Source organism: Cylas formicarius, unplaced genomic scaffold (genome assembly GCF_029955315.1).
Source record: "Cylas formicarius isolate icCylForm1 unplaced genomic scaffold, icCylForm1.1 PGA_scaffold_10__41_contigs__length_53128322, whole genome shotgun sequence".
NCBI classification, from domain to species: Eukaryota; Metazoa; Arthropoda; class Insecta; order Coleoptera; family Brentidae; genus Cylas; species Cylas formicarius.
The window spans coordinates 28,743,924-28,766,527 of NW_026844214.1; the positions used below are offsets into that span (position 1 = coordinate 28,743,924).

A 22,604-nucleotide genomic window follows, 5' to 3' on the forward strand; every position below is an offset into this window, starting at 1 on the left:
AAAGAACAAAATTGATCAAAATACTGAATACTCTAGTACCTATATAATATAAGCGTAATATTTATTTTTTGCAAGATATCCTCACAAATTTAGCAAAGAGGATATCTCATATCGCCTACAATAATTTCGTGTTCAAACAACCAGTAAAGGTTGTTAACGCAATGTTATTGTAAGAGATAGAATAGACTTTTCTTGCAGTTATGAAGTGGTTTACGCAATGACAATGTAAAGTAAATACTCCCTCTTACGCCCTTGGCTAAAACATTTGACGAAACACCCAAAGTGAATCATTCGGTATCTATGAGGAAAAAACCCTGAACTCTTAAAAATATGCGCAATAATTTTTATTACTCAAAATGTTTGCATAAACCTGTCTTTAGATCCCATATTGGACGTCACAACAAACTTTGTTGTGTCAAAATGTGATATGATAGCCTGATGATGTGTATACTACTCAAAATATAAAGTGAAATTTTCAAGCCGGATCAGTTTTTTATGAAATTATCTGTACATCACAACAATGATGACTTTAACTTCTCCGATTTTTCTGGTAACTGTTTATTTCTTTCTTTTTGATGCTCACCCGTTCAAAATTTCGATATATTTGTTCGAATTGTTTCAGGGACTTAGATGGTAATAAATCGAACGTTGCTTGTATGACTGCTTAAACAATTTCATTACATAAAGTAAAACTGAAACAATGTAAAGCAATGATAATGTCAACATGTCTAAAGATACAAATAAATTTCTGCATGAGTTTTTGATTATATTATGCGTATTAATCATTTCTGTTTTAAGTAAAATTTTCATTTCACTAGACATGTCCCAGTGAGCTACTGGTAAAATCCACTATACGAGTCCAATGTATAAAAGCTTTAGGCGTCGTTTGAGAAGGCTTATCTCAAAGGTCTTATTACAAAACAATTTGAACTTATTTTAGAATTTAGGAAAATAGAGAATTAAAAACTGTGATGCTGCTACATTCGCAATAGACGTCTCCTAGACCCTAACTAGCTAACTACAGCTTTGCTTTATACTAAATACAAGTATGCTTTCTAGCTTTAATAATTATTTATTGTGTTACTCAGAGTGAACCGCAGCAAGCTTGAGTTATGGAGAATTTGGTGCAAGATAAAAATAGTGGTGTGTATGTGTTATATTTAATAAAATTCCCTACCTACCGTTCGTTACCTTCCGTTATTGATATAGATTTTTTGAGTCGGTCACAATATATCGGACGGGCTTAAATTGATCATTACTTTCTAAAACTTCAACAGCGCAACCTGTAATTTCTTGCTTTAAAAAACATTGTTCGGCAAATTGTGTAGCGACGTTTGTGTACAAAATATTTAAATTTAGTTAATCGAAGGTAGTCAAAATTTAATGTATGTATCATTTCTAAAATAATTTTAAAAAAGTTTATTTAGGAGTCCTTTTACTGAAAGCCTCATTTTTTAAATCTTTAATTTTTTTATCGCGCGGTACAGGTGTGGATGCTATAAGTTTCATAATACAAATGTTCAAACGAATTATTCTTGTTTCGCCCTGAGAGATAAATGTTGGGGTAAGCGCGGCGGAAGTGTCAGCGCCGCCATTAACCCCAGGTTGAACGCGATGTAGGTTGGATCTCCTGTGCTTGAATCGCTAGCAATTTATGTGGAGAGTTGTAGTAAAACGGATAGGTTCGCAAAAAAAGGCGGGCTTACATATATAACTCCGAGTTCGTAACTGCTGCATGAAACTTCGAATCACGATCCTATTTAATTCAAGATTTACTTACAACAATGCTAACCAAAACCAACTTTTATTCAGAATTTGATTTTGGCATATACAGGGTGCTACAATGAGCGATAATTTAGTAACGCGTATTTTATATTGTTTGTCATTATTAATGATGCACATCAATAACTCGAACTTAATTTTTGTTTCGTTTTAAAGTATCGGGATTATAGTTTAAGGGTATTATTGGGTTATTGGGTTGACCTATATAGCTACTAGACATATAGAGGCCCCGTCTTAATAATTCAGAAACTTATGAAGCTACTATCGTCAATAAGTTTAAATGCGCCATTTTTATGGCAGTATTTTGCCTATTTCAAAAACCACATATAAACAAATACACTAAATATATATTTGCACCAACAAAGCATACCATTTTTAATTGACTATTTTTTTGTGTTTCGTAAAAATTATACCTTTTGACTTTTGTGGTGAATGAAATGAGATATTCAACTATAAAAAATTTATAAATCTAAATAGACTCGCTTTAATAATAACAATAAAATTGTGTAACATCAAATAATCCATCTCCGAATTCCAGAATGAAAAACGTTAATATAAGTATTATTTCTATGTTTAATTACGGGAATATGACATACATTGCGTAGTGGTAAGATATCATCTGTCTGCGTTAGGTTGCTGGTACGATCCTGGTTTAAGTAATATTTTTTTAAATATTTCTTTTAGGTACTCAAATTAATTGACTTTTTCAAAAATCAATTAACTTTGATCTCAATGACTGTTAAAATGCTTAGCAATCACTGTTTGGATTGTTTCTTCAATTTTTTTTATGTGTTTTGTCAGGATAACGCTTAATTAATTTGACTGTACATGTTTTAGGGTTTAGACATGCCCTGAAATTTTTTAGAATTCCGAGGAATTTTAACAAATGTCAGGAGATATTCACACAATGAAAGAAGATATTAAATCATTTTGACTAAACTAAACATACCCAGACAGACCACATGAAAGCGATGGCAAAAAAGAATCAAAACGGTGGATTTTACGATTCCTTACTGACAAAAATCGGCATCGCATAATGGTCAAAGATTTTTAATGCTATAGAAAATTGGAACGATTGTTGAGATCAAATCTACTACTAATACCACATCGAACTCGCGACCTACGACATAGTAGAAAACGCTGGATTGGCTCACGGCAGTGTTTAATGAAGCTGACGATTTAAAGTGACACCCTGTGAACACGTGATAATTGGATATTTACTGAGTGACTTGAGACGTGACTGACAGAACTGGCAAACGTCAAAATATTATGGCTAAAATCTACGGAAAAAATAGGATCGCTTTCAAACACTGGACCGTGGACAGCAAAGGGGACATCCTAAAATGACACTTTTTATAAGCTTGATCTCTGCATAATAGTATACTTTAGACAAGTGAGTAAAAAAATTATCTTGTTAGGCTACACCGACTAGTTGTGTCAAAAAAAAAGGAAGAAATCAAATTTACTCCAATTTGAGTCAGAATTTTGAAAATATTTTTTATTTTTAAAGAAATCGGTGTGTTATCTTTGTTTTAAGTTCTTAAGTTTTTTGGAATTCCACTGGGATTCTTCGAAATTCTTCGGAATTTTTGTGGTTTACCGCTAGGGCATTTATTAAGGAGAACGTTCGAATACCCACCACATCCTTCCTTGCAGAAATACAGCAAACAAACATTAAACAAAAAAGAGTTTAATTTGTCTCAGCTTTAAAAAAGCACTTTAACCATGGTTGGTGTTAAATTTTTTTATGGAAACGGAATGTTACAACTTGCCTTTTGTGGGACGCCCGTTATGAGTGCCTTTGTTGTCAATTTAACTATCATTATAAACAGTTTTCCCGGAGTTGATATTGTTAGTGACTCCTTTTCTATTCTTTAATCCGTTTTTGTACGGTATTGGGGGCTGCACTAGAATCCTTTTATTTCAACCTTTTTTGTCCTTGTAATATTGGTCAGTTGATTTGGCTATTGTTGCTGATTATGCAAACTCTTGCAACAAATAAACAATTATTATTATTATTTTTACATTCGAAAGCAATCGCATATAATAACATAAACCAATGAGAACGAAAAATACGCAGTAAGAAAAGAACAAATGTTTATCTTTTTTTAACATTGTCAATCAAATTCTCCCCTACAAAGCACGAAACGTGTATTTGTTGAAGCGTGCAAATCCGTCTTTGTGTTTGATTTTTTTCGAGGCAATTGCTTTTCCAAAATGAAGGTTTTTTTTTTTCTTTATTCGGTATCTGATAAATCCTATGAAAATTCAAACGGTTCTAGGGCGCATACATTTTATCGAGGTTTTTGAGTAATAAGAGAGAAAAAATTAAAATTTTCATATACCCTTTTGACGAACATATCGATCTTCATATCTCGGAAGATTATTTATATATTAACTGTAGAATTTAAGTTCAAAATGAGGTTTAACCCAAAGCACTTAGACACAAATGTGGTTTTAAGATAGATTAAAAAAAATGTTTCTATCAGGTACTTTTAAACAATTTGCGGAAATTACACAATCTGTTGACTCTTCAATAGTTTATATGTAAAGCACATAAAATCATTATTTTTCTAAATAACTTATACTTAAAGCTACACAATTATTATCTTAATCTTAATAGTTAAATAGACTAAAACGCATAATGTTATTAAATGCTTTTTTTTCCATCAAATAGATGCATTCAACATTTAACAACAAATTGTGGTTCTCAAGTGAACGATTTCATTAATATCAAAATGAAAGGCCGACATATGGAAGCGATTTGGGTTAAATCTAAATATTATAATCCATAATTTTTTTTCCTGTGGAAGTTCGCTGAACTGTAAGATCTCAAATCCACCAAGCAGGTTGAATTTGAATCTCCTTAAATCTCGTTCGATTTCAATTTTCCTCTGACAAATAGAATATGACAGATTAAATTCTGAGGCATACATAAAAATCCCTTATTGTTTCGACTAGCCCATGAATATTTTTTGCATATAAAATGAATTAATGGAAAATAGTTATCCTGTAGGAAAACATTTTCACGAACATATCCAGGCATGTGGTCATTAAAAATAGGTAATTTGAGAAATTAAATTATTTTACTTTAAAAATAAATAACTAAAGTATTGCTCTGCTTTAGTTCATTGCAGTAGCGTTTAACCTTGAATAAACCTATGTCGCAAAATTTCAAACTTCTAAGTTTTTTCTAACCCTAAAAACTTATAAAGAACAACTACGGTGAGAAACCCAGTATAGCCATGGAGAGATTCACAACAGATCGTTTGGGTCGCAGTGACGAATCTCGAAAACAAAACAAGTTAGGGCACACTACAAATCTATGTATTGATTGAAACACCCTGTATTGTTATCAACGTTAGCTCGACAGTGCCCCAGACATGTTCGTAAAGTCGCTTTGAACGTTTCTCCGCGTTTCTCCGCAACAAAACATGTTAAGCCGTTTGTTTTTGCACGGTAAATTGCATAAACGTATCAATTGTCCTCTTGATGTTTGTCGTCGGGAAACCTCAAAACAGCATTGCTTTAATATCGCGAGCAAAACCGCACTTGAGTCTTTGTTTCAATTAAATTAATTTACTTCACCGCTGGCGAATGAATAATGTCTGGAGAGAATACGCGCCACAAAAAACAACTGCGTTCCGTGTCGTCAGGAGCGGGATGCGGTTAAATAATTTCTGGAATTCATGGAATTTCGCAACAGAGTTCAAAGAGTCGATACATTGTTGTACAGTGCGTGCCCGAATCTATACCCTGCTACTGGTTTCTTTGCGAAAATATGGCTAGAGATCCTTTTTTTAGAAATCTGGTTTCTCTCTTATATTTCCCACCTTCTGAGATCCCGTATCCCAAATTTCATAACTTTGTTTATTTGCATAAGCCTTCTAGAGTGTTTTAAAGTCAAAAATTTGAGAAATTTTATTTTTAGCTCTAGTGGAACTAACTAAACACTGAAAAGTTATTCATTTTACAGACCAGCTACGAGTTGCGACGTTTTTCTTCGATTGCCAATTAACGATCTTAAACCTTTTTATATTCCAATCCACTCCTTACTCCAAGTTTCATTTTAATTAGTACATTTTTGCTACACTCATTTAATAGAAGATTGTTGTGCTTTAAATCTTCCTTCCATCGCCAGATGTTTGTAATCCTGGATACGAGATATTCCGAGCCATATGATCTGCCATCATTCTTGCATATTTTTATTATAATGAAAAGAATACTTGAAATATGGAAATAAAGAAAATCTTTCGAAATTATATTTAGATACCTAAGTGCTCAAACTGAATACAAGCGAAAAATCATAGTGTATCCTACTCGTGGAACAAACAACGGCCACAATTACCAATTGCAGTCTGTATAGAAATTAATTTATGTGCAATGGCATAAAAATTTATAATCATGTTAATCCACAGCTAATTGAAGCCAAATTCTTTGGAAAAGTACGAAAAACAATTCTGCTAGTAAGTTCTCTTGGAATATTGTATATCGTGTTCCAATCTACAATTTTTCTCTTTTAATTGTGCTATATATTGATTTTGTGGTAGCTGATTTAAATTTCTGTTTGCTTTTTAGTTTGTTTTATGCGTGTAAGCTTTGTCAAAATATTATTTTCTTGGTTTCTTAAGTTTACTTCATCATCAACATCATATCCTCAATTTTTGAAGTTTTTTATATCTATCAAGAGTATATAATACCAAATAAATTAACATTTGAACGCTCATCATTTTTAAATGACTTGGCGGCTGTCGATCTCTCCAAGAGTTTCATACAAGATTCTATGTAATCTATTATTGATTAGCAACAAGAGAAAAATTAAAAGTTTGGAGAACAACAAAGTTAAAAATAATTTACAATGCCAAACCAGTGGCGACTCTAAAATAATCTCCTTGGGTCGAGCTGATTTTCTATCTAGTTAGTATTAAAATGGTTAGTTCATTGGTCTTAAGCAGAATTTCAGTAAACAAGTGTAACATATAACATAACACTGTGCAATATTAGAACTTACTTAATCTCTGCTGGCGTCGCCGCCATGAGCCAATGGATTTGGTGCATCCTTCTGCATCCCACTGCGAGAAGTTGTCCGAAATGGCACGCTTTCGAAAGTCTTGGTCTTCTTGGTACCTGCCTCGTCCACTCACCAACTGCCAACAGATCGGGTGCGTCACTTATTCTCACAAAACCCCTTGGTCTGCTCAGACTTTTATCCGCGAACCAAGCCAAGGTTGAATCTTCGTAGAGGACTACCCATTCTTCGCACCATGCCTTGCAAAAGAATCCCTCTGAAATGACAATGGAAATTTTGGTTGTTGCTGACGACGAGACTAAATCAAATTCTTATCTCGAATTGTGTTTTAAGAATTCAAATCATCGACTATATTCTTTTGTTTGAGCTATAGATAGATTTACATTTTAAAGGGCTTATTTTGTGCCTTCTGGAATTATATAACTCTTATAATCTAGCAGACTGATTCCTTTCATAACTGATATAATAACGTGACTAGATACTGAGAAAAGACCTAATAGTCTTGAGTGAAATTCCCACAGAAGGTGATAAAAATTGAGTGTAAAAATGGTTTTTCTTAATACACTCTGTACATGCCTAAAACTTGAATTTACATAAAATTGTTTTTGATAATAACATTTTTGAAGATCTAAGCTAAAATTAAGAAATGTGTATCCAAATCGAGTCAGCATTGCGCGAGAAAATTAAGTTTGAAGTTGACGAATATTTTAATGACCATTTAAGTTGAAATGCTGACAGGTTATAAAAAAATAAATAACGATAAAGGTTATTTTATAGTGCCCGGGTTTAACCCCGCATACTTAAGACACCCTGTATACACGTGGTGCTAAATTTGATCCGTTGGTTATTCATCTGTAATTTTGTAACCTTAATCCACTAAAAACAACGAATATCCACTTGTGTATTTTGCTGGACGAAGAGATATACATAAAAATAGTTGCAGCAGCATTTTATTTATGCTTAAACTATGAAACCTATTATATTATTACATATAATTGGCTGATTATTCAAAATGTGCAATGCAAAAAAAATGTTTCATGTACGTTTGGCTAAGAAATTATAGTTTATTTATGTTTCCGATTTTCAGACTCTCTTTATACTTCCAAACTGGCACTGCAGTGTTCAGCCACACGGCTTCCTGTGCATTGCGCAGGTGTTTCCATAATCAATTCGCTTAATTAAATGTTTCGAGAGAAAAAGTATCCGTTGTTAAAGTAGAGGCGGACGGGTTGTGTTTACCGTTGCTGGAAATAATTCTCAAAAGGTTTAATTTTAAATTAGTTTTAGATTGAAATTGAACCGGCACAATTTGGACTTCCTCGCTGGCAAACATTATTATCAGGACGAAATCTCGGTTGCGGCAGATATATCTCGAATTTTGGATAGCGAATTGCAACAATTTTTAATTTTCATGGAAAATAGTCATAAAATACTGTCATTTTGTTCAATTTTGATCCGAATTTATGACTGATCCCAGTTGAAGCCGCTGTCGGTAATACTTGTTGCTTGTTTAAATGTACATATATGCGATGCGTGCGTTATTTAATGATCGTTGAAAAATAAATTGCCTAAAAGTTTTTTCAATGGACGATGTTATAGATCAAGCTAAATCAAACTACACTTTTTCTCAACAAGATGCAATAGTTACGTATAGTTTGATTTAGAATTAACGGAACAAATTGAACAGATCATTCTTGAAATAAACATTAGTCTTAAGGTCATTAAATATCTTAAATGCAATTCCTATTCTAAGAGAATTTTTTCCCAAGCGAACTACAGCTTAATAAATGAAAAACTCTGCAATGTTCAGCGGGAAAGTGTATTGAACTCGGCTCTAATCGAGCAGGATGTGACTGTATTTTATGGTTATAATGGGTGTTTTTTTCGATGTATAGAACTTTAAGTTGGCATTACTGTTCAAGATGGCGACCGCTTTAACAGTTGTCAAGTGATTTATTCTCAGTTTGGTTTGGCAATTCATCATGAATAGACTCACGCCTGAACAACGCTTGCAAATAGTGCAATTTTATTTCGAAAATAATGGTTCTATGCGGAATACGTATCGCGCACTATGTCCATTTTATCGTCGACAAAATCGTCCATCAGAGCAGTTACTTCGATTAACCATGGAAGGTTTTCGCACCACATTTACTCTTATTGATAACTTGTATCCCCAGAGACGCCGTACAGTGCGTACAGAAGAAGCTATTGCTGTTGTAGAGCGTAGCATTGAGGAAGACCCCAATGAGTCCATCTGCCATCAAGCACAGAAATTGGATCTGTGTCCATCCACTTTATGGAAGATTTTGTGGAAGGATCTTGGTTTACGTGCTTACAAAATCCAACTCGTGCAAGAATTGAAGCCAAACGATCATCAAGTAAGGCGTAGATTCGTCGAATGGGCCCAAAACGAGATTGCCGTTGTTCCCGATTTTCATAAGCGAATTTTGTTTAGCGATGAAGCGCACTTCTGGTTGAATTCCTGCGTCAACAAACAAAATTGCCGCATTTGGAGCGAAGCTAATCCTCAAGTGTATGTCGGAACACCGTTACATCCAGAAAAACTGACTGTTTGGTGCGCTTTAAAGGCTGGTGGAATCATTGGTCCGTACTTCTTCAAAAACGATGATGGCCAGAACGTTATAGTCAATGGTGATCAGTATAGAGCTATGATTACTAACTTTTTCATTCCTGAATTGAATAACCATGACGTATAGGAGATGTGGTTTCAACAAGACGGCGCAACATGTCACACAGCTTGTGCCATAATCGATTTATTGAAAGACACGTTTGGTAACCGCCTAATTTCATGTTTTCGTCCTGTGAATTGGCGTCCAAGGTCTTGTGATTTAACACCGCTAGACTACTTTCTGTGGGGCTCTATGAAGTCACTGGTCTATGCGGATAAGCCACAAACGCTTGACCATTTGGAAGACAACATTCGCCGTGTTATTGCCGATATACGGCCACAAATGTTGGAAAAAGTCATCGAAAATTGGACGTCCAGATTGGACTACATCCGCGCCAGCCGTGGCGGTAATATGCCAGAAATCATATTTAAAATGTAATGCCGCAAGATTATCTTTCGGATAAATAAAATTCATGTTAATCGAATAATCCATCGTTGTTTTATTGCAACTTAAAGTTCTATACATCGAAAGAAAACACCCATTATATATGAACTTATAAACGAATTTGTACCAACTAAAACTACAAACAAGAGTGAGTTTTCTATTTGGTTCCCTCACAATACAAAGGAGTTGCTGCGGAAAAAAGAGAAAGCAAGACAAAAGTGGAAAAGGTATAAGAAAGCGAGGATTATTCATTATTTTCGAAACTAAGCAAAGATTTTGGAACAAGTAAAATAACTAACTATAAAAAATATATTGCAAAAACCGAAGAAAATCTTAAAACAGATACAAAACATTTTTTTCATTTCCTAATAATAAAAAAAATACAAAATCAGTGCCTGATAAAATAACTGACAACGGTGCTACAGCAAATGTTTCTAAAAATATGTCTCAACTTTTTTGTGACTATTTTACGAGTGTGTTTGCACCTAGGAATACTCCGTCCTACATTTCATCAATTTCTACGAGCATAAGTGTTGTCATATCTGGATTTTGGGAACATTCTATTAAAAAATTATTACGCAACTTGGATCCTAAAAATTGCCCAGGGCCGGACGGTATACCGGCACAATTTCTCAAAAATTGCCCACTTTTGTCGAAACCTCTTAACATTCTGTTTAATAAATTTCTAGGTCAAGGGAAGTTTCCAAAAAGCTGGAAACTGGCCCCGATAGTCCCTATTTTAATATCTGCTGATTCTACAGACGCCGCTAATTATCGTCCTATCTCTCCCTTATATCACTTTGCCAAGGTTTTTGAGGCTGCGATTTATTGACGACTGTTTTTTCTGGTCAAGAATGACATAGATCCAAATCAACATAGTTTTCACATAAAACGTTCAGTTCTTACAAACTTGGTACCGTTCATCCATGATATTTTTTTCCATGCATAATGGTTTTGAGACGTGCGCTGTACCGATTTCTCCAAGGCTTTTGATAAAGTACATCATCTAACTCTAATGATAAAACCCGGAAATTTCGGTGTGCACGGCGACCTCATCTTGTTGTTGTCAATGGTAAAAATCTCGTGCAAATGTTACCTCGGGTGTCCCCCGGCAATCTCATCTGGGTCCTTTACTCTTTAATATTTTTGTTTTCGATGTTGGCCTTTGTTTTCCGGTTTCTGTTTATGCTTCTTTTGCCTATGATTTAAAAGTGAAAAAAAAACGGGGCTTCACTTTGAGAACTCCAAAGGATTCAATATGCATCAGTCAGTAATAATGGTGTATAATAACATGATAAGATCTGTACTAGATTCTCATCCACAGTTTGGAATCCTATTTATAGTAATTATATCATCAGAATAGAAAGCATACAAAAAAAACTTTTTAACAACTTAAACTTTAGATACAACAGAGATCGACACTTTTGCTCGTACGAAGAAAACTTGAACAAACTGTTTTGATGTTGTTTTTCTTTACAAAGTTGTAAATAACATTGTGGATTCTTCTTTTTGTATAAATTATCGGAGCTTTAACGCTAATCCATATCAGGTGCGCACGAGACTGACGTTTTCTATTGAGCTCTCTCCTATAATAAGATTTGCTCGGGCTAACAAAAATTGTGTTTTTCTAAACGGAATAGATGTGTTTAGTTTAATCCATAGTTTATTAAAAAAAAAAACTATATAAAATTCTTTAGCTCGTAGTTATAATTTAATTAAATCCAACTTTTGCTTTCATTGTAGAGATAAGAAATTTATTACTCACTTTCCCGATTTTGTTAAATAGTATAAGCCTATATTATGCCATTCGCTAATTGGGTAGCTGCGTCTGCCTGTTGAATGACCTGGGACATATAAATAAATAAATAAATAAATAGGTCATTCCACTAGCTGATTATAAACGCCCGAGACTGGAAAAGAATCAATGAGGTCTACATTCCCAGAAATAAATCTATAAAATCGTCGGTTTCCAAGGAACTTTCCATAAACAAAACTCGTCTCTCTTCATCTCCAGGTTCAAGTGTATGCTGCAGACACATTTCCAATACAGTAAAATTGTATTAAATAAATATGCTCTTTTTTAGTTAGAATTTTAGAAAGGCCTTTAAGAAAACAGGATATTCTTCTTCTTCTTCCTATTGCATATAGACATGATTTCCTGTTTTTCTTCACATCTTTTCCATCATTCAGTCATTTGGGAGGTTGTAGTTCCCCCTTTCCTAGATATTTTCACTCTTCGTTCTTCTGCCATAAGATCAATGTGTTTATTCCATTTTATCTTTCGATCCAACGCCTAGTCATTGATGTTATCTACCCCGTACACTCGCCTAATATCTTCACTTCTTTCCCTATCCATGAGTGTTTTTTCCGCTATTCTTCGAATTATTTTCATATCCGTGGTCTCTAATATTCTTTTTGTTTTCGGGGTCTCAGGTCGGGTTTCTGCTGCATAGGTAAGTATTAGTGCTTCAGTGCGGATGTGTTTATTTCGCCAGATGGTATCTTTTAGGTACGCTGCTACCCTGGGCGCTCTTGGAGCTTGGTTCCTTACTTCTGCCTCGACGTATCCGTATCCAGATATTTCAATTCCAAATATTTAGGAATTTCATTTCCTGTTCTATTATTTTGTCCTCAACCACAAACTTGCATCTGATCGGTGACTTGGAACTAACCATCGATTTTGTTTTTGTCGCTGATATAACCATATTCAATTGTTTGGCTGTTTTATTTTAAGAACCGCGTCGTCTGCATAGCACAGAATTTTCACTTCCCTATTTCCCATTTTATATTCTCTTAGTTTGCGATCCGATGTTAAAAACAAGCGGGCTTAGAGTCCCCTTGCCAAATTCTATTACTTGCTGATATTTGTTGAGTTAAAATAAATAAGGACTAAAAGTTCAGATTTTCACGAAATTATATATTATGACATGACAATTGTTTCGATAACACCGTGTCTTTATCAAATGTGTCATAATGTCATAATATATAATTTCGTGAAAATCTGAACTTTTAGTTCTTATTTATTTTGACAAATGGATTTTCATCAAGTAAAAGCTACCTCAGTTCAATTTTTGTTGAGTTAGTTCGCCCTATATTCTTGCTTGTATGTTATTTTATCTGTGTAATTGTTTTGATGATATTAAATGGAATTTGTCGATCATAAAGAAGGTGTATTACATCTTTCAATTGTATTGTAGGCTTTCTTCAAGTCAATAAAACACATAAAGGCTGGTGGGTTGTATTCGATTTGTCTTAGCTTCCTCATCTAAATCCCTGTTCGTCTGCTAGTGTGATATATTCATTAATTTTGACAGACAGGATATTGACAGATGTAAATAACATATGCAAAATCGTCTATCTTTATTTTTCTATAAAATCCATAATTAATTGAAAATGATAATTATTAATATCTTATTTTAAAATATTAGAATTTTTATTTTGAAATTTGTATTTAGTGTCAACAAAAATAATACATAATAGTACTTCTTCTCTTCTCTTCATATTTTCTTAATTGATGAACACAAAGGACTTTCATCCAGACGATATTTGTTTTATATTAATATGGTCAGAAGATAAGTTTTTACTTAGCCCTTAAATAATTAATTACCGTATATTTTTACTATATTATTCCAAAATTCGAAGCATTTTTACTAGAAAATATTTCTCAGATTCTCGTCGCCACTATAAAAAAAAACATTTATAAGTTTAGATTTATTTTCAGAAGACAAGCTCTAATGAAATTTTGTGCATTAAGAAACTAGATATTAAAGGGTTCAAATTTTTCTCGAGTAAAAAATAAGTCAACTATAAAAAAAACATTGAGTTAAGGCAATTGAGCGATTAAGAGCTTTTAAAGTTGTTGACTGATCGTTTACAATTATCCTGAATCGAAAGGATTAATGGAAAATGCCATTCGGATCGAACAAATGTAAACTTTAGGGCTCCCTTATAAGACGTGAACATGGCGCAAACCAATATTTGCCTGAAAGGCGGGTATCAAATTGCTACTATACACTAAAATTTTATAGTAGCTCGCTTAACATTTTCAAACGGGTAAGGCGATGCCAACCTGTAACGAACATATTCATCACGAAATATATCTTGCTAACGTTTTCGTCAGTTTCCCAATATATTTCCAAGTTTCACCAAGTCTTCTACGACTCCCTCCGTAATGGCTCCGTTTTATCTCTTCGAATTAATCTGCCCGAGAAAAATCGTTCGTACCTCTTTATCGTGGATGAAATGTTTTATATTGTCGCACTAGAGACCTCGTTGCTTAATCTTTTTCGGGATGCACCGTTAAATATTTCTTAATCGGAACAGACTGTTAGATGTGAATTTCTTGCCTTGGTATTCACTGCGACAGACCGAAAGAAAAAAAATACTTTCCACCTATTTCTGAGTAAAAATTTTAAAGTGCAGCTATTATTTTGAGCAACGAAAATCCGTAGAAATATAATATAAAAGAGTACGTAATCACTAAGTTAACACCTTGGGACTTCCCTGCCATTTTTCTTTTTTTTTTGAAATTTTATGATTCATTTTAAAATTATAATTAAATAACAAAATTGATAAAACTTGGCGGTGTGGACCAGAACCCCTCATTCGCTGAAAATGTTTCGTCAAACAATAGAAACTTCTCGCCGCCTTACATTCACGCCACGTTAAAAAAAGAATTTAAAAAAATCCACCATAAACCAAGCTTTCCGTCGCTGGCTAAAATTTCTACACTGATAAAGAAATATCAACGTCATAGCCAGTCAAAAAACTTTGTGTTCTATTAATCTAAAGTCGATGTCAGAAAAGTATAGAGCAATAAAACCTTATTAAGTATGCAAAAGGACTACAAAGTGGCCCAACAAATACTTAACCTACTTTTATTGCTTGGCAATGTTTTCATTGCAAAATTTTTCGGTCAATTTATAGGTTTTGCTTTATTGTTATTTATTCACCCACACCTATATCCCGATAGAATACTCGTAAAAAGGAAACAGAATAAAAATTATTATGTACCGGATGACTGTTTATTATATCTCATATATGAAGATATCAACGTTGTTTGGATCCACTTGTACTTTTAAAATATTATGTTGCTATATGTATCTTGGTAGATAACTAACAACTTTCTTAATTTAAATCGTATTTCGTATATAATATTATAAATCTAGCCCTCTGACATATTTTGAATTTTATGTAAAAAGTAACATTTGCGGATCTAAATCTATCTATCTAATTCTTGGACTGAAAGCTTTTGTGATATATATGGGGATCAAAAATTTACATTAAAAATGTAAAGGAAAAAATCATCAGAAGTTATTTTTTCACTATCGCTTGCTGTGATTTAGTCACAAATCATTTTTAATTGTTATTATTATTTTAATACAAAAACAAGATCTGATGTCTATACAATGTTTATCTAAAAAGAACTTAATAAATATTAATGAAAAATTGTCAAAATCCAGCAAACAATAAGTGAAATTGCTCTACTGCTCTATTGTTTTTTTCTGCAATGTTTCGTTGTCATGAATGGGTCGGAGATTTTCTTAAACATTTAAACACACCTAACATACGTCGATACCTTAACCCTGCGCAGAAGTCATCAGGTATCAACTCTTCGGTTTACAGAGCCGTAAAAATATCTCAACCTGAATCACAGGATCCAGAATTAAAACACCCAACAACTACTTTTCTTTCAAATAATTTCCACATTAGAGATATTAAGCGTTTCATTACAAAATACACTTTACTGCAAAATAGCAAAGAAAATGAGTCCGAAAGCAACCTCACACTTGCCACTGTGGTTCTTCCTCAGTTCTAATAAACATAATGTTAAGACCACATTTACCAGTTGTTCAAAAATCTTTAAAAAAAAACAGTATATAAGCAGGTACGGAGTGCGTCAACGATGGAGTAAAGTTCATTATCTCGTTGGTTTGAAAAGTTACGATAAAACCGTAAACACAAGATTGTTAGAATGCACAATTTAAAATTATTTCAAAGTACACAGGGTTGGTCAAAAAGGCGCGACGAATAAAACATACATATTTTTTAAAATGGAACACCTATTTTTAAATTTTGTTTTGAATTCCTTACAAAATTCTTCCACTTTTTTATTAGTAATAATACATACCTAAGCCTAACAATTGTGCCAATATTTCAATCTTTAGAAAAAATACTAGTTTTAACACTTGCAAAAAATTACAATAACAGCATTTTATTTTATATTAGTGTTATTTGAAGATGACATAAACGATATATGAAACGGAATTTCAATTAGATGATATAGGGTGTTCAAAATAATCGAATATATTTAGATCATTCAAAATTCAATTTATATTTTTTGTCAAAGATCTTACTTGAACTTTTGTCAAGTATATCATACACCTATTATTAATACTTTCCGATTTATTATTACAGGAGAAAGAACTTTGCTGGAGCCTTAGTTAAAGCAAAAGACAGTTATTAGCAATAGCAGAAAAAGTTAATAATATTAAGTACCTATTACTCTAATTAACTTATCCTATTATTAATTATTATTGTGGCGCAATAAATGTTCAAAAATTTGCCCTTCTACTTGGATACACATGTTTAGTCTTTTTCGAATACTTTTTCCTTCTTTCTGTTTCCCATATCTTATGGTGTTGTAGGGGGATCTTAAAGATATCCCCACAAAATGAAATCTAGTGGTGTTAAGTCAGATGGTGGAGGGGGCCATCCAATGAATCTATGTCTACCGATCCATTTCTATGGGTATAGATTATTTAAAAATCAACGAACTTCTGGTAAACCACATATGTCATAAATCATTCTGAAAACAGTTTAAATATCTACCCTCGTTAAGTCGTTCGCAAAAAAAAATATGGTTCATTAATGCATGTTATTACGACTAACTGCACCAAAGTAGCTTCATCTGAAAAATTATTTTAGACAAAAAATTTGAAGCGGCTTCTAGTGTTTCATTTATAACGGTGCAGAAGTTTACTCTTTGTTCAAAATCAAAGTTTAGAAGTTCTTGCTATGCTTCCATATGGGAAGCATGGTACGTGTGTTTTCTAGTGGTGCGATTAAATGTGGATCACATAAACTAGCTACTTGACGGCTATTGACCTAGACTTGAACTTGAAAGAAAATTTTCAATTCTTTTTCCTCATTACTTACTTTTGCCAGTAGTTGTGATTAGAACTAAAGTATTAACTGAGTATTAACTTCTTTTCAATTTGCTTTTTTAAATTGTCAAATCTGATTTTCGGTGTTATTGTGTTATGTTCCTTCTATTGGAGCCAAAAGATGAGCATGGTAACATTGTGCATCCGTCGTATCTGAGAAGTCGGCTACAAACACATCGCTTGAAAAATTTATAGTAAAAATCAACATTTATCACGTCGTGTCGCTCATACACATTCCCAGTCACGATCTTGGAAGAGCTTTAATGCACATTATGAGCGAATCTTTCGCCCCGTATTTAATATTCTCAGGAGATTTAAATTGCAAATGATGTTTTAAAAGCTTTTTACGACAAAGTTGTCGGGTTTATAAGTGCGACGCGTCAAATTTCCCTATATTTACCTTTGGACATTATGAGGCCGAAGTTGTCTATTTATTCTTTTATTTATGTTCATCAAAATGTCAAAATGAAAATAACGAAACCTATAATTTTTTAAACCCAAAAATGTTTTAAAAATGTAATATCTGAATGTTATATTTAAATTTCACAAATTCTAAATATCTATTCGCTTCGGCTTATTTTTTATGATAAAAGTTACTTTTTGAAAGTGAAAAATGTATTTTTGAATATTGCTATTACAAAGTTGTGTTTTATATGCGATTGGAATTATTTTTTTGTTTTGTCTGTTTGTCCATATATCTGAATTGTCTTGAAAACTCTCATATCAAATCTGCTGATTTCAAATGTTTATTATTAAATTATGAATGTTCACTAATAGCGTACCATGCTATTTTCCATTCATTTATAAATTATAAAGCATCGCTATAAAGAAATAACAAAATTTTTCATAAAATGTCAACAGATTGATAGTAGGCATTACATCAGATGGAAATTTGCAGGCCTTGGTTTTTAAAATATCGGAGTGTGATGATAGCATGACTTAATATATACATATATTAGGATCTGTAACATTGAAAAGGTCAATGATACAATACTAAATCAACTGAATCAGCTAAATACTTCACTTTATAATAAGTTCAAGTCAGAAATAAAAAGCGTAATATACATTAAATTTACAAATATTGTCAAAAAAAATCTACACAATCGTTTAATAAATATATTTTTACAAAACGAATAACACTTCATCGACATTTACTTAATCGGCAATAGATTCTAATTTAAAAACGAATCAAAAACACAAGCACTTGAAACAAATTTTAATTAAAGTGACAAAAAAGGGACCGTTTGACCTGGAAAATCGACAACGTCAACTTGATCCTTAGGACATCGTCAATTTCATCCATTTAAATTAAAAACTGGAACAACATGAAGCTGTTTATTAATTGGTTATCCTTATGATACGAATTTTAACCCTTCAAAAAAACAAAACTTACTTTTGTAGCGTAGCAAATAGCCTCCTTTTATTTGTTTCTTCCTTGTGCCTGTAATATAAAATAAACAAAAATTAATTCACAATCAGTCAAAAGTAGTCATAAAATTCAAATAAAGCTACTAGCTTCTCTTATTGCAATAACTTCAAATAACTAAACCAAATTTCACTAAGAGAATCTAATTAAATCCTACCTACAGTAAGACCAGCAATAAAAAGTGTTAAAGAAAAACATCGCCGATTTACAAAGTAACTGCCTATTAATGACCAGATCTGGACGTCGATTTTGTTATCGAAATCCTATACTGTCCTCCGCAATTTTCACTTCGAAAGAATCTGTATAGATAACTTTTACAGATACCATCCACGTTGATCATTAACATCTTGATAGATGTATAGTGGTTCATTGTTCAACTTCAGGAGCTCGGACAGCTCGATCAAAGGAATTTGTTTAACGGTCATTTGAGCGGGTTAAGAATAGAAGGAATACAGAAGTACGTAGACGCAAATTGAGGCTTATTATGAAGCGAAAGCTTTATGGTAAAATATCAGATAGGAGACAGAAGTCGCGGGTCAAAAGGGCGTCCTAAGGCTTTGGTATCGTTGCTCATCAAATAATATCTTTAGAGCAGCAGTTTTCAAAATTACATTGGCCACTTGGATCGCCAAGCTTCGACGCTTGGAAATCGCGTATTAAAAGGAATACGAAAGATGTAGGGTTAAAAAGGTCACTTGTCTTGTCAAGAAAGTATCTTAATTTTAAACTACTAGAACCAATATTGAAATATTAAGTAAAGAGCCATGCATTTCTGTGCATTTTTGAATTCTATACAAAGAAGTAAGCTAATAAATGATCTTAACGAAACGTAATGTCAACGCGGACCAAAATTATTTAAGAATAACAAGCGAATACCGAAGTGTACCTCTGAATATTTAATTTAGATAGCTCCAGCGCATTGTGCATCTAAATAAACAAATTCAATCCCATTGAACCGTCTTCAATTGCCCATAAAATCCCATTTAAAAAGTGATCAACTTGTGTACGTATCTAATTTTTAAAAGAAGAATCACATTATTTGCTTTGGCTTCCATCTTATTAACTGTACCATTTATAGCCTTTCTCAATACAATCATGTATATCATCAATCATACCCTGTAGAATTGACCGACTAAATAAATGAAAGGATCCGTGTAAATCTGCGAAGCCCAGGAAACGCATATAATTAGCAATAAATTGGTTCTGGGATACGACCTAATAATCGATCGCGGTAAATTTGCTGATCCATAAGTAATTTTTAACGAACTTTGATATGCTCCGGCGCCTCTAATTTCACCACGGCAAAAAAGTTGCTTGGCAGTCGAAACGGTTCATAAATATGTTCCTAATAGACTTCACTATTTCATTGCTTAATAAGTCGATAGACGATTGCAAACAATGTTAGCCTAAACCTTTCTTTTTTCAACCCGCTTTACTCACTTGGCAGTGCAATCAATATTAGCAAGGCTGGTCTAATTGAAAAAGTTTACGAAAATGAGTGATACAGAAGGTGACTGAAACACATTAGGAACCGTCTTGAGAACTAGGCGGAAGCCCTTTTGATTAAAACTTAAAAAAAAATTATATAATTAAAAAAGTTGAGTTCATCGTCGAAGAGCTGCCGAGTGTCATCTATAACAATCGGAACAAATCACGATATTGAAACACCCATAATTTAATCTATCAATCTAAGTTGATTGCCATTATAAAGTAAATTAACTGTTTTATTCATGGAAAATCGGTATTCTAACCAAAACACCCAACACTTGGCAGTTATCCAATTAATGGCCTCAAACAAAAAACACTTTTAAGCAATATTATACATGACTAAAAGATTTTTTGATTTTTAAGATTAAATTTTAAATATCACTACTACTGCACGCCTTTTGGAAATCACATAACAATAAATATAACCCGCACCAGTTTTTGCCAAAAAAAATATTAAATTTAATTATTTTTTATTATAAGATAATAGTCTAATTGTGTACCCGACTTCGTTTTGTAAATTATAACAAATACATAGTTAAAAAAATGTAGACACAGGAAAGTCATATTAAATTATAATTATAGTTTTCTGTTTTTAGTGTTGCTATTGTAGAAATATTCTCATGCATTAAACCCATTTGTCACATTTTATATGTTTCTGTTTTATCTATCGGTATCGATAAGAAAGATTTAATTTACGCAAATATGGCAAAACATAGTGATAAGACTTGTAATCATTTACAATCAAATTTAATTCTTTTCCAAAACTTGGGACATTTTTTTTCTCCAATTTGAGACACTTGCTTCCGAATACTAAGTATTAAGTATGTCAACTGTGATACTGAAACACGTAAGAAAAAGTATGAGATTTTCCTGAAAAACTTAAACTAATTTTTTTGGTATTGGTTTAGGTTTTCGGGTACCTATTTTTTAACAAGTAATATTAATTTTAAACAATACGTCCAGAAACTAAACAAATTAAAACCCAAAAAATGCCGAATTGTCTTTAAAAAATAAAAATTTTAAAGAATTAAATATATATATATATATATATATATATATATATATATATATATATATATATATATATATATATATATATATATATATATATATATATATATATATATATATATATATATATATATATATATATATGTTTTGTTTTAGGATTATCCAGAAATAACTACAGAGTGAAGAACTTAAAAGAATATTTAAAATTGTATTCCAAAAATAACACAAATTAGACTCTGAAAAACCATTTCATCAATTATTTTTTAAATCGACAATTATTTTAAATCATCGGAAAGAAATTTAGACAAATCTCACTTCGGAGAGTTCTCCTCGTTGTATTCCAAAAAAAAAACAATCCAAATTGCCGTTTTATTTTGGCTAATTGCCAATTAATAGTTGAAGCCCTTTTTAGGCGCACCTTTAAAAAAAACGCTTCGCTCCAATTTCCGCATCGACTCCAGGTGAAATTGGAACATGCGCATTCTCACCTAACGAGGTTGTTAACCCATAAACGGCGAACTGCATCTCCGTTGTCCCGGACAATTCTCGAATCTATCGCGATATTTCGGAACTGTGTATGCATATTGCATCAAGCGGACAAATTTAGGTAAACTTTTGTGTATTGGAACAGGTCTTGCCTGGATAAAAGTTTCCCGTTTCCATAGTCTTTTTCAAAAAGGTAGGAGGAAGAGTAATAAGTCCTCATTATGCAAACAGACCACAGAGTGACCCAACGCATACCAAAGCCACTTTCATTGTTTGGCATTGATTTCATTGCAAAATTCTTTCCTTCGTTCAAATATGAATTGAGCATTATGTTCAAATTATTGGGTGCCTTTAGTACCTTTACCTTTAGTAAAGCAAGTCTATTGGGTTGAGGATGTTCTAAGGTGCCATGCATGTTCCTGCATCGAGATGCATCCTTTCTCCCATCAAATCTTCCTTTTGATTGCAATTGATTGTAATTCTTGGAAGTCGTTTATTCCTGTCCAGTGATAGATGTTTCTTAGCGACCGTTTTTCTGCCAATTCTTCTGATCCCTCCTTTGCTCTTCCCTTGAAGAATGAGTAGTGGAAGGTAATAACATTCTTCTCACGTTATATGTAATAACTAAGCTATTTTCTTATTCGACTCCCTGGAGAATATTACCATTTATCACATGGTCGAGTGTTCTCGCTCTCAGCATTCGTCGCAGAGTCCACATTGCCAACGCTTTGAGCTTATTTATATTTGTTGCCTTCACCGCCCATGCCTTCACTCTATACGACTAGACTAGACATAATATTTCATGATTCTGTACCTCATGTAATTCAAGTTTTTGTGGGTAAGAAATTTTCCAAATTTTAAGAATGCTGTAATTTTACTTTTTAATGAAGTAAAAAGTGATTTTATTAATTTCTAAGATTTTGTGATCGAAACGTTGAATAAACATAATATATTATTATATATAATAACATGGGAAAATAAATTCTACAGAAATTAAATTATAAAAAATCATTTTGTTTTTATTATATATTATAATTAACGCGACGATTGATCAAGTTGTCAGAATCCTACATTTTCTCCTCTGTATGTATAAAATGTATGATTGTGTGCGAATGTGTATGTATTATATTACATTCTTTAAA

The 22,604-nt window shown here is 32.7% G+C and overlaps 1 protein-coding gene across 1 annotated transcript in view; it reads right to left on the reverse strand.

Annotated features, from left to right (window-relative positions):
* LOC132706504 (uncharacterized) overlaps positions 1 to 22,604 on the reverse strand; it is a 96,552-nt gene that overhangs the window by 51,535 nt on the left and 22,413 nt on the right. Inside the window, exons 2-3 of the mRNA XM_060677860.1 lie at positions 18,445 to 18,492; positions 6,794 to 7,067 (exon numbers count right to left, since the gene is read on the reverse strand). Coding sequence (XP_060533843.1) covers positions 6,794 to 7,067; positions 18,445 to 18,492 — 322 coding nt within the window. The remainder of the gene's footprint in view (positions 1 to 6,793; positions 7,068 to 18,444; positions 18,493 to 22,604) is intronic.